This window comes from Daktulosphaira vitifoliae, unplaced genomic scaffold (assembly GCF_025091365.1).
Source record: "Daktulosphaira vitifoliae isolate Bord-2020 unplaced genomic scaffold, ASM2509136v1 Scaffold_1, whole genome shotgun sequence".
Taxonomy (NCBI): domain Eukaryota; kingdom Metazoa; phylum Arthropoda; class Insecta; order Hemiptera; family Phylloxeridae; genus Daktulosphaira; species Daktulosphaira vitifoliae.
Genome location: NW_026099572.1, coordinates 75,774,600 through 75,787,650, shown reverse-complemented (window position 1 = coordinate 75,787,650; position 13,051 = coordinate 75,774,600). Strand labels below are relative to the sequence as shown.

Below are 13,051 nucleotides of genomic sequence, written 5' to 3'. Positions count from 1 at the left end.
AATGTAACTTTGTTGAACCTCGATAGTGATTCTAAAGTTTCCCTGCATTCGAGGACCAGCTTTGAATTCACCTGATCCTTACAGAGTGCTTTCAAAGCCGCTTGACTATCACTTAAGATAGTTATCTTCCTATTTTTGTATACCAGCAGGTTCTGAGCCCCTACCAGTATCGCCATCAACTCTGCTTGGAAAACAGAGGGTGTTGTGCACAATGACATACTGACATTTATTCGTGGCTTTATATCTGGTCCAAGTGTTAAAGTGATTGATTTAAGTAACTTTTTGCATATAAATTTATATAGCATTATTAGTCAAGAAAATACATATTTTTTTTGTTTTATTAATTTTTTTAAATTTTAAACTTTTTTAAATATTTATAAATCTTGTCTCTAATTATGACTGATGGCAAACATTATTATCAATAAACTATTTTAAATATATCATAAAAACAATTTTATACATTTATTTTATTAAATTTCCATTTTTTATAGAAATTTCTGATGGTAGAAAAAATTTCAAAATTGAAGATTTCTAACTTGCAAAATTTCTTGCAGAATGTTTATTTTGACTTTCTCTAGAATACCGTGTACTTATTATGTTATAATTTTTAAAATGTATAGAATATACCCTATTAACTTTATAAAACTCTACTCTTATAGTTTTTTTTTCTATAAACTATTTAAGTTATTGGGTACACCAAATTTTGATTTGTTACTGCTCTGACAACCTTGTATACTACATTTTTTTGATACCATAATGAAAAAATATAAATTAATATTTTATCAAGAATAAATAATTTTTTTTTTCAAAATATTTATAAAGAAACTCTTTGTTGAAATTATACTATTAATTAAGTAAATTATTATATATTATTAATAATAATATTAATTTATTATATTAGAAACTTATTAACATTTGGTCCTTAATTATAGGTGAATATAGTTAAGAAATAGTTATTTAATGACATATTCATGGATACGTTTATTTAAAATGTATCTGTATAATTTTTTTTAATCACATAAATTATTTATATAAAGCAATTGGCATACACTGTTTATATTTAGATAATTGTTTTCCGTTAAAAATTTTAATTTTGTTATATTTTATACTAAACATTGATTAGTTTAAATTGATCATTTGAGCGCTAACTGTAAAACTCGCAATGCTCAGACAGCTGTTTTCGAAGTAACAAATCGTTTTTCAAACTGCAGTGAAGAAAATGTTAACTTATTGAGTAACCTGTCTTATTTATAATAGTGGGTTAAGTTATACACTTGTTGGCTTCTAATATTTAAAATGTATGATTCATCCGTTAATAACAGTATAATTATACTATGAACTGAAATAAATTAAATAATTTTATCTTAGTTTGTAATTATGCTAAGTATAATTACACAATGGGCGGTCTAATAATGATAAGACCTGTTTAGGTTGGCAATGCTTTTTTGTAAAATGGTTGGTCATACTATTACGGCATGACAGCAAGCGCTTTTTTAATGACCGGCACTGCCGGGGTAATTGACGCCATTTTCTATCTGTATTTGGACGCCGAGTACTTATTGCCGTCACCGAAACTTAAAATTTTTATTGTAATTATAAATTTGTACTCTCAACGAAGAATTAATTAATTGTTCGATATTTTATGTAAGCAATTTATTACAAAAAGCTTATTTTGTATATGAGTGTTTTTTCTTTAATTAATTGTGATGTACTGAACGTCATAGTTTCTATCGAATATAGTGTATATTGATTGTCGCATAAATGGCTGCGAACAACTATTTTGGATTCACCCACGGCGGCACCCAATACGCGTAAGTATTTTATTTTATTGTAATTTATGACATTGATAACTAACTATTCTAAAAGAGTCTATGCTATTTAGTATAACATCTCAATGTTTAAAACTGGTGGACAGAGGTTATAATTTGCACGAGGTCACTAGTGGGAAGATATATATTGTATTCAATTTTTTTTTTTTGTATAATACATAATAATGAAAAGGTTTTTATGATTATTGAAACTACAAAATTTTTCCGAATAAACTGATTTTGTAATTTTTTTAAATTAAAATTCCACGACACCTGGGTTTTTACACGTTAAAATTTATTTTTTAACTGGTGTATTTAAAAGGGGCGATCGCCCCTGTCGTCCTCCCTTGGCCTAGCTCTATCGTTAATTTTTAAAGCTGTACACCTGAAATGACTTAAATACATCCCAAATTTATGATTTTTGAATTTTCATTTGAACTGCGTTCTAAAGAATTAAATCTTCCCTTTTACCTTAGATTATGAAAGAGAAATTACCCCTTTAGATGAATGACCTTTTAAAAAGGTTGATATTAAATGATCGAATGTTTAAAATTGCTCCATTGAAACAATAAAGTTGTGATATAATGATAATTTTTTAGAGGCATAGAAATATAAGTTGTCACTATATAATGAAATTTAAAATAATGCCCTGCAATTTTGTTTATCTTAAAATTAATAATTTTGTATTTATTTTGCCCTATATTTACATTGCTTAAATTTTAGTACTGCTACTGGTTATCAAGCACCTCCACAACCAGGATATGCAGTTCCGCCTGCAACTTATACTACTCCACGGGCTGCTGCTACTGCTTATGATGTAGCATCGTATCAAACTGCTGCAGCAACACAATCTGCTGCCTATGGTATGTTATATTAAAAAGTCTTTTGAACAACAAGAGGTATTTACATGATATATTCCATAAAGTTTATTTTTTTAATATTTGTTCTGAATGTTCATATTTAAAACTTGACCCCTTTTTCTTTAGAATTTTTTTTAATTTCTTGGAAAAGTCTATTTTGAAGTTTTCGAAATTAGTCAGTTGTTTTTTAGCATTTTCTTAGTTGTATGCTTTTTAAATTTAAATTTCTAGTTAGGTTAAAATCTCTTAAAATGTGGTCTACCTAATACATTCAAGAACACATTTTGCTTCGGTATTTGGATTTAATTTTGTTGTAATAGCTATGTAAGTTTTCCTTTTTTTTAGGACAACATAAGAAAGAGTTTTTATAAGGCAATATAGTATATACTGAATAAATAATTCTATATTTATATTGTAAAATTAAATAGTGTAATTAAGTTAAAATTGTTCTTTGAATTTTATTAATTATGTTCATTTTTTAATAGCAAAAGCTGCTTACAACAGTGCTGCTGCTTATGACACAAGACAAAATACTTACCCACCACAACAAACTTATCAAACTCAGCCTCAGTATGCTCCATATCAAGTAAGTACTAGAAATTTAAATGTTAGTACATGAATTCATCTATTATGAATTTTCTCAATTATAAATTGTTTATAAAAATATTTTAATGTATATTTGGTACTAATGTTATGTTTAACCACTTCTTTATGATTTTTTTTTGTAACAAACTTATAATTATTTAAATATGATGAAAAACTTTTGTATGAAATGTATACTGATTAATACATTGGCTTAATCTTTTCTGATATTAGTCTCAAAAACTTATATGTAATTAAATTCATATCATAAGTCAACGCGAAGAATTTTTTAAAATTTTTATATTGCTTTATTTGAACCAATAGTATTATATGTATTTGATAAATTGATGATTTCAATAAGTATTTTTATCACATTTTAAAATCAAACTTGAACATAGTAGAATAAGTGGTAAAGTCTGAGTATTTTAAAAATTTAAACTTAATGGAACTCTGTTAAAAGTCCTAAGATATCTTTATTTAAAATTTTAATGTTGGAAAATATAAAGTGCAATATTATTATTATAATTTTTTTCATGTACCATTACTATGTATCTTTCAATCCAATTATTAATTGTATTTCTTACCTTATGTAGTATTATACTATGTACATGGTTGTTAAAAATTTAAGAAATCTTGGAAAGTCTGGATATTTTCAAATTGACTGGGAAATATCAATGATTTTTATGATATAAATTTTTACAATTATACTATATCTATCATATATTTAGATATGAGTGTTTTTTGAGTTCAATCCTACAGGTATCCTAATTTCAATTACTAACTATATTATGTTTAAAATAATAATGGACACATATATAATCTTATTTTCCCACTTAAATAATGTTAGACAAGAATGGTATTTTTTAAAATTTATTTGATAGTTAGGCAATTTGAAAAATATTAATGTGTAGTAATCACTAGAAGCTAATTTAACATATTAATTTCTTTATCTAAGAAAATTGTTGAAATATAATCATTAATAATTATTAATGTAGAGTAACTAAATTTATTACAATAGTATGACTTTTACATTTTATTATGTTAAGATCCTTTTTATAAATTGGTGTATGTATATATGATGAAATATTGTATTTTGTATGAAATCAGTTTGATTCCATTTATGGCTTAATCTTTTCTGAGTAATGTTTTCAAGTTATAATTTCTAACCAGTATTTTTGTTGATATTAATTCAAGTGTTTGTATTATTTAATTAAATTATAATATAAGACTATTTTTTATAATATTAGGCAGTTACCACCTATACCACTGGTGTTATTGCCAAAAAACCATGTCAAGTGAATGCAGCTGCTTATGCTACAAGTTCAGCTATGCAACAAAAAGTGACTTATCCTATACAACAACCTGTTCCAGTTACTCCTAATCAATCAGTAACTAAAGGTATAAAATTGGTTGTTTTATTTTTTAATTAGTTTTTATAAATTATTATTAAAATTATTTTAGCATCAACTGTACCTGGGTATGAGGCAGCAGTTTATTCAAATACTAATTTTCCAACGCAAAATCAAAATCAAATACGTCCTAATAATGCTCAGAAAAGACAAAACTGGTTTAAGAAAAATACATCTGGATTTGCTGGGGGTGTTAAAGGTGGTAATAGGATAAATTTTGCTAATAGATCTCAAGAAATCCATTATTGTGAAGTTTGTCGTATAAGTTGTGCAGGAACACAGGTAATCAAATTAAAGAATTTAATTGTTTGTCATTTTCATTTATTTAACATCGAATAAATTGTTATTGAAAGAATAATATTGAAGTAACCTTGTTTAATTTTTGGAATTTTTTGTAATATTAGCTGATAAATCAAATCATTTATAACTTAACCATTTCTGACTTAACAATGTGTACTCATCATTTTTTTTTTTTAATTTACAATTGTAATTTATAGAAAAAACAGTGTTTACAACATAAATGTTGTACGCATTGAAACTAAAGTGAATAATTTTTCCAATTTTAAAAGTTCAAAAAAGTTTAAATTTGTAAAATAGATTTCTCTGAAAATATTTTTTTAACTTGGTTAAAAAATTGATTATGAGTCATATTTTACTTAAAAATAAAAATAAGACTGAATTTGTTAAAAATATTGTAAGACTTATTATATTATATCCTTTATAAAATAGATAGTTCTTAAAATGTATAATTATGTATTTTACAATAAGTTTAAATTATTCTGATACTATAATTTAAAAAATTGGTTTATTTGAATTTATTTCTAATGTTCATCGTAAATCATTATGAGTTATAATTAAATTTATAGATTTACTAAAAACAGTTTATGTTTTGTAGACTTACAAAGAACATCTTGATGGACAAAAACACAAAAAGCGTGAAGCTAATGCTAAGCTATCTGTTACTACTACTAGTAAACCATCTAATAATCCTGCCACCAAAGTCTTTCATTGTGATTTATGTGATATTTCTTGCACTGGTGCAGATTCTTATGCAGCTCATTTAAGGGGATCTAAACATCAAAAAGTAATGATGTATTGTGTTAAAGTTTTTTTTATGTGTATCAAATTAATTGCAGTGATGAAATATTACTAACCCAGCTCTCTGAAACTAAATGTTGAGTGATATTATCTGAGCCATACGTTATATTATATTTTAAGATAATTGTCTCATAAAGTTTTATTAAAAAACTTCTTATTATAATTAAATTAAATTACCAATCTAAATGATGATATAAATACTATACCCAGCTCTCTGAATGTATTTTGTGGAGTTTTGTATACTGACTTTGTTAATCTCTATAATTTTTACTAGACTTAATATGATGATAAAAATAACTATACCCAGCTCTCTGAAATTTTATGTTGAGCAATTTATCTGATTATAAACACATTTTTTCAAATGTTTAAAGTATGACTAGAAATTAAACTGAATTTTAGCTTCTATACAAAGGTGAGAAGACATTGATTTTACCATGTTTCCATTTTTTGTGTCCATAATAATTCTCAGCTCTTATTAAACTGTCATTGTTGTTCTAAAGAACCCTAATTATATTTAATCGAAGATATTGCCCTTCAAAAATTGAAGAAAATTCCTCAATTTTATTTTTATTAAGGAAAATATCTCAAAAAATTATTGTTAAAAACGGCTAATTTGGATTCTTTTTTTTTTTTACAATTTAAAATAACTTATTTGAAAAACTGAATCGTAATAAAATTTATGAAGAAGTCAATTATCTTTCTTCTAATATGATATTTTTAATATCCAATTAAATATCTTTTTACAAGAAGAATTTGTTCATCTGATATCAATCTATACTTGTCTCAATATACTACATCCTAATTATAGTAGAGTTTCTTTTGTATTTGTAACAATTGAATATGAGAGATATTATTTTTCTTTATTCAGTATGTCAAATATTTATAGGAATTTTGATAATTTAATAGAGGTTGTAAATTTTTATATTTACCTTTATTTGATGGGATAAATAAATTGTAATATTTACAATATATTATACTAGTTATATATATGTATGGAAGTGATTCCATCTAAACATCAATGGTACTCGCATATATACAGGTTGGAACAGATCTACCCGACAACTCATATAACGTATGATCTATATAACATATTATACTTTTTTTTTTATCAATTTTTACAATATAGAACTATATTTAAAATATGTTTTATGTTATTTTTCTCAATTAAAAAAAATATTTTAAGTATTAATTTTTTTAAGACTTCAAGATAGGCATTTTATAGATAAGTTTTAAAGACAAATTTTGATATCATAATTTCTTATTTTAATTCAGTAGTTACATTTATACAGCATTTTGAAGTTTGTTAAATTTTGATTTTTTTTACAATTATCCTATGGTGTCGAATGTTAGTCCATATTATGTAAAGGAAGGCAGTAACACTGTCTTATTATGTGATTTAATGGTAACAGTATGCGATTTATTTTCCATGGACAGTAATAATGTTTAACGCGCTTTTTACAGAAATGATTATCTCTAATCTTTATTACTAAAATTAGAAACATTATCTTATGTCTACAACGAGTGTTCCATGGTTAGCCAAGTTAATATATTTATTTATTTATTTATATTTCAAATCATAGTGTCACAAATTAATTCTTAATAAATTCTCCTAATAACAAAATTTTGTATCAAGTTACACACTTGCATAGTGAATATTCAAATTTTAAAGTCGTAAATTTATTTTATTTGTATATTTAAATGATGAAATAACATTATTCTACACCCAGCTCTCTGAATAGTGAATGTTGATTTTATTATCTGATGACTTCAAATTCTATTTTAAGCTTAGTTTTGTTTATTGAGTTCATAAATTTCCTTATTTAACATAAATTTTTTTTAAGGTTTATAACTTGCATACTAAACTTGGAAAACCAATTCCACCACCTAATGAGGATACAGCAGTTATTTCTAAAATAGCAGCTCCTAAAGTGAATTTCATTCCTGGTTAGTAATTAAAGTTAATTTAAAAAAAAGTGTGTTTGAAAATCTAAATTATTTTATTTATTTAGCTGGAAAATTGGGTTCAGTTGCAAAAGTAGAAGCAAATGTTTCTATGATGGCCCCTCCTATAAAAATAGAACCTAAACCTGTGACACCCTTAATGGCTAATAACATTTCTGCAAATGATTCCAATGATGTATTATTAGTTGGAATGGAGTATATTGAAGAAATCAAAGATGAGACAGGTGAGATATTTTTTTCTTATTTATAACAATTTTAATGAAAGTTAAGAGGATGTTAATTTTTAATATTTCAATGACAGTCTTAATATATTATTTATTTCGTACACCGTATTCGTAAAGTAGCCGCACCGACGTGCGACCACTGTTTGGATCGCCCAGGAGAAGATGATGGCGCTCTGCACACCTTCTTCTGGTGCGAGGCGTGGGCCCAGGAGCTGGACTCTTTGGAGTCTCGACTAGGGTCCACGTTCCGAGTCGGGTCCATGGTGGACCTGATATTGAGGAGTCTGGAGTCGTAAAAGCTCTTCCAGGCGTTCGCCGAATCCGTCTTATTAAAGAAGTAGGAAGCGGAACGCCTGAGACAGAGGCAGCCACGCCTTCCCGGCACAGGAGGACTTGAGGCGCTGGTTTAGGCCGGTACCTTAGGTTCTTGTTCTTGCTTTTGTGTCTTTGTTAGTAAGTTATTTTGCCAACCCTCCCTAACGGTTCCCACTGCAGGATCCGGTTAACGGGAGGGGCCACACCACATTGTGAATTAGCTCTTGATTAATTTTGGGCTGATTCGCAATGTGGTGGTGTGAATTATTAAGACGGCGTGGGCCGCCCTGAAGTAATGCTACACTGCAGTTCCAGGGCGGCCCATATAATGCCTGTCGTGAAAAAAAAAAAAGAAAAAGGGATAAAAAACCTTAACATTAATTTTCTTAAATATGAAAATCTATTTTTACCTTAATAAGATAAAGAATACATTTAAAAACAATTGTGTTCTTATAATTTTTTTTATCTTATCAACCATTTGTCTGTTTAGGCATATTAAGCTAAGTGTTTTTAAACTTAATTTCAATTATTCTACTCTATACAAAAGTCATTGATAACTATTAATACAATACAAAATTGTTTGTAAATTTTTTTATCATATTTTAATATGATAATTACTTATAGTGGCTTTCAAATAAGAAAATTAATGTTAACATTTTTTATTCCTTAAGGGAAGTTATTTAACTATATATTATTTTAGAGTTTTTGAAATCAAACAATATTTCTCTTTTCATAAATTAAAATTTTCCAATAGTTTCAATGAAAATAAGTGTTATTTTATGTATATATAAACCATTCGGTTACTTAAAAAATAAAAACAATATTAAAAAATATTTATATTTCTTGATTTATTAGCTTATTAACTATTATTTAATAGTTACTTTTTAAAATAAACCCTTTTAACGTACTGTCATTTTCTTTATTAGATAATTTTTAATTTTATAAGTTAATTGAATATATATGTTATCATTTAAAATAATAAAGTTGACATTCTTATAAATACTAAAGGATGATCCTAAATAGTAATTATTAGCTAATAAATTAAGAATTATATATATATATATGTGGGAAAATGCAAACAGGCAATTACAGGAACAGAGCGAAGACGCAATAATATTATTTAATTTATATATTTATAAATTAATACACAAAAACTCTATTAAATGTTAACAAACAAAAATAACCCATATATATTTAAATACGCACGAAAACTCTATATAAAATATTCACACAACACAGAAATATTATATAAAACAGAATACACTTATAAACTACAGAATATACATAGAGACACGTCTTAGCCGACTCACGACTTGATTTAATCTCCCTCTATGTACTTGATACCACTATCTATCTCCAGACCCTGGAAGTGGTGCCATCTAGATACCAATAGTACCCACATTTCGACCTTCTTCTTGATCAGTCGTCTCGACTGATTGACAGTTTTCCATCTCTTCTTCATCATCTGTATCTATTTGGCTCCATGGCTTCATATAGTCAACACCAGATGATGTTCTAATGGGACCTTCAGACTCACCAATTTTGACCATTTCATATCTGTCTGGTCCTCTACGTTTGGTTATTTGGTATGGGCCCAAAAACTTTTTATGAATTTTGGAAAGTGGCTTGAATTGTGTCCTCAAAATAGCAACCAAATCACCTAGGTGATACTTATGTGCTTCCTTTCTCTTTTTATTAAAAGTTTTACGCTGTTCTTCTTGAGCTTTAAAAATTTGTTCTTTTGCTTCCTTACGCAATTCATCTCTCTCTTCCACAAAAGCATTTGTATATTCTTCCTCAATTATTTTAGTCAACTCAAAATATTGAGGATGTCTCATCTCAACACCGAATGTCAACTTGAATGGTGTCATACCGATGCTTCTCTGAAAGGAGCTGTTTAGTGCAATTTGTACGTGAGCAACATTCTTGTACCAATGTTCGGGCTGATCTAAACTTAATTTGGTAATGACTGGAATAATAATTGCATTTAATCTTTCTATTTGCCCGTTACTTCTTGGTATTCCTGTAGTAATTGTTACATGTTGGATGTTTTCTTTTCTACAGTAATCAGAAAATTCTTGTGAAATAAAAGCTCCTCCATTATCTGACACAATTCTTTCTGGATTCCCAAAAGTAGTAGACAAAGTTTTCATTTTATCAATGGCTTCCTTACATGTAGTAGTCTTGGTAGGAAATAACCAACAAAATTTGCTAAAACCATCAATCACTGCAAATATATATTTGTATCCTTTAGCTGTAGCAGCTAATGGTCCCAAATGATCTATATGATAGGTAACTAATGGAAAATCACCTTTATTAATACTATTCAAGTAACCTTCCTGCTTACCACTTTTTCGACTTGCCAATATACACGGAATACAATTTCTTACAATACTCTCAATTTTTGTTTTCATATTTGACATGGAATATTCTTTCTTCAATAGTTCTTCAACTTTTTTACATCCAAAATGTCCTATTTCATGTGCTTTTCTGATTACTTCCTTTTGCATGGATCTAGGAACAACAAACAATTTTTGGCCATCTTTCATCTCGTACAGTAGATCATGTTCAATTAAATAGTTTTGATGAGTCGAAACAGCTAGAACTTCCATCAATGCGCTAATCTCCGAATCCATCTTTTGGGCTCTTCGTAATTTAATCAAAAATTCATTTTCAATCGCTAAGCATACAGGATATCGACTAAGAGCATCAACATGGGGTAAACGAGATCCACTTCGGTGTTCAACTGTATAACTAAATTCTTCAAGCAGTAAAGCCCATCTTGCAACTCTAGTCGCCAAATCCTTATTTTTCATTGTCATTGTAAATGCAGCACAGTCAGTTACAATCTTAAACTGTATACCCAAGAGATAAACTCTAAACTTTTTCAATGCTTCAATAATAGCAAGTACCTCTAGTTCATAACTATGATATCTTTTTTGGGCATCACTGGTCTTTCTGCTAGAATAGTATACTGGATGAAAACTACCATCATAAGCATCCTTTTGTAACAATATAGCCCCAAAACCATTAGCACTTGCGTCGGTATGTAGTTCCGTTTCAGCATGAGGATTATATATATGTAACACTGGATTATCCACCAGTTTTCTTTTCAGCATATTTATAGCATCTTGTTCTTCTTTTCCAAATTTAAACTTAGCTCCATTATGTAATAGATCAGTCAAAGGTTTAGCAATCAATGAATAGTCCTTTATAAATTTTCTAAAGTACCCAGTAAGACCCAGAAAACTTTGCACTGCTTTTGTTGACTTAGGTAAAGGAAAATTTATAACTGCAGCAGTCTTCAATGTTGAAGGTCTTATAGTATTTTTACAAATTCGATATCCTAGATATTCAATTTCTGTATGTAAAAACTGACACTTACTCCATTTAATGTGTAGTCCATATTCAGAAGCAGTTTGCAATATTTGTTTTAAAAGTTCAATACTTTCTTCATAACTACTAGCTAATATCACTAAATCATCCATATATGTTAATAAACATCTCTTTTGAATGTAATCTTTGAAAACAAAGTTAATATATCTTTGAAAAATAGGAGGTGACACACACAGTCCAAAAGGGGTTCGCAAAAATTCATATTGCCCACTAGGTGTGACAAAAGAGGTGTACTCTTAATANCTTTTTATTAAAAGTTTTACGCTGTTCTTCTTGAGCTTTAAAAATTTGTTCTTGTGCTTCCTTACGTAATTCATCTCTCTCTTCCACAAAAGCATTTGTATAGACTGAAGCTCCTTGTAATTTATCTATTTGATCATCTATTAATGGCAAAGAGTGTATATCTTTGATTATTTTCCTATTTAACATCCTGTAATCTACACAGGGACGTAGAGAGTTATCTTTCTTCCTGACCAAAACTATTGGACTAGCATAGTCAGAACAACTAGGTCTAATAATGTCTTCTTGTAACCATTCTTCTATTTGTTTGTCAACTTCACATGTTTCCGCTGGAGATAGGCGCCGTGGTTTTTGATATACAGGTTTTTCATCCATTAGTAAAATAACTGTTTCAATCGGTGCATGTTTTACATTATTTGGTTCATAATCTTTCACTATATTATTAATTTCCTCTTTATAAGTTGATGCACCTATGTTGAGCTGATTACAAGGTATATTAATAGACATTATTTGATTTTCTTCTTCTTCAAATTTAGTTATTCTCACACACTTAGGATTTATGTGCAGTTCAGCACTTGTTTGAAATATAACTTTTCCTACTAACAGGTCACATGTAATGGCTTCATCAGGAACAACATAAATATCAGTAGTATATGATGATCCATCAACACTTAATTTGCAAGTAAATACACCTTCTGTGTAGAACTTAACTCCTCCTGGTCCTCCTAGTAAAGTTTTATCTTTACGAATTGTAATTTCATCTAACTTCAACATAAATGACCTTCGACAGAGATTCACGTCACTACCAGTATCAACTAAAGCATTAGTTTCTACACCTTGTATATCAACTAATTTACTTATACGATTAGTAGGATATATGCCATCAATAACTTGATTCACTTGTATTTTAACATTTTCATCTCTTTGACTTCTATCAGTATTTGGTCGACTAGTTGATGGACGATAAGAACATGATGATGCTTTATGACCAAATTCCTGGCATAAAAAACACTTAAATCCTTTACTAGCATCAGGACAAGAACTAGAACGGTGACCCTTTGCACCACAGTTGTAGCAACGATTAATGTTTGCTGATTGACCTTCATGTTTATATGATTTAAATGAAGCATTAGGCAATTCATTAAAATATTTTTTTT

At 28.1% G+C, this 13,051-nt stretch overlaps 1 protein-coding gene across 1 annotated transcript in view; it reads left to right on the top strand.

The window, feature by feature from the left end:
* The first annotated feature begins 1,518 nt into the window (after positions 1-1,518).
* Positions 1,519-13,051, top strand: part of LOC126896759 (zinc finger RNA-binding protein) — a 23,341-nt gene continuing 11,808 nt past the window's right edge. The window contains exons 1-8 of the mRNA XM_050669810.1: positions 1,519-1,811; positions 2,532-2,671; positions 3,154-3,254; positions 4,498-4,648; positions 4,712-4,941; positions 5,555-5,743; positions 7,599-7,701; positions 7,767-7,943. Of these exons, the coding sequence (XP_050525767.1) occupies positions 1,762-1,811; positions 2,532-2,671; positions 3,154-3,254; positions 4,498-4,648; positions 4,712-4,941; positions 5,555-5,743; positions 7,599-7,701; positions 7,767-7,943 (1,141 nt within the window). The 5' untranslated portion in view covers positions 1,519-1,761. The remainder of the gene's footprint in view (positions 1,812-2,531; positions 2,672-3,153; positions 3,255-4,497; positions 4,649-4,711; positions 4,942-5,554; positions 5,744-7,598; positions 7,702-7,766; positions 7,944-13,051) is intronic.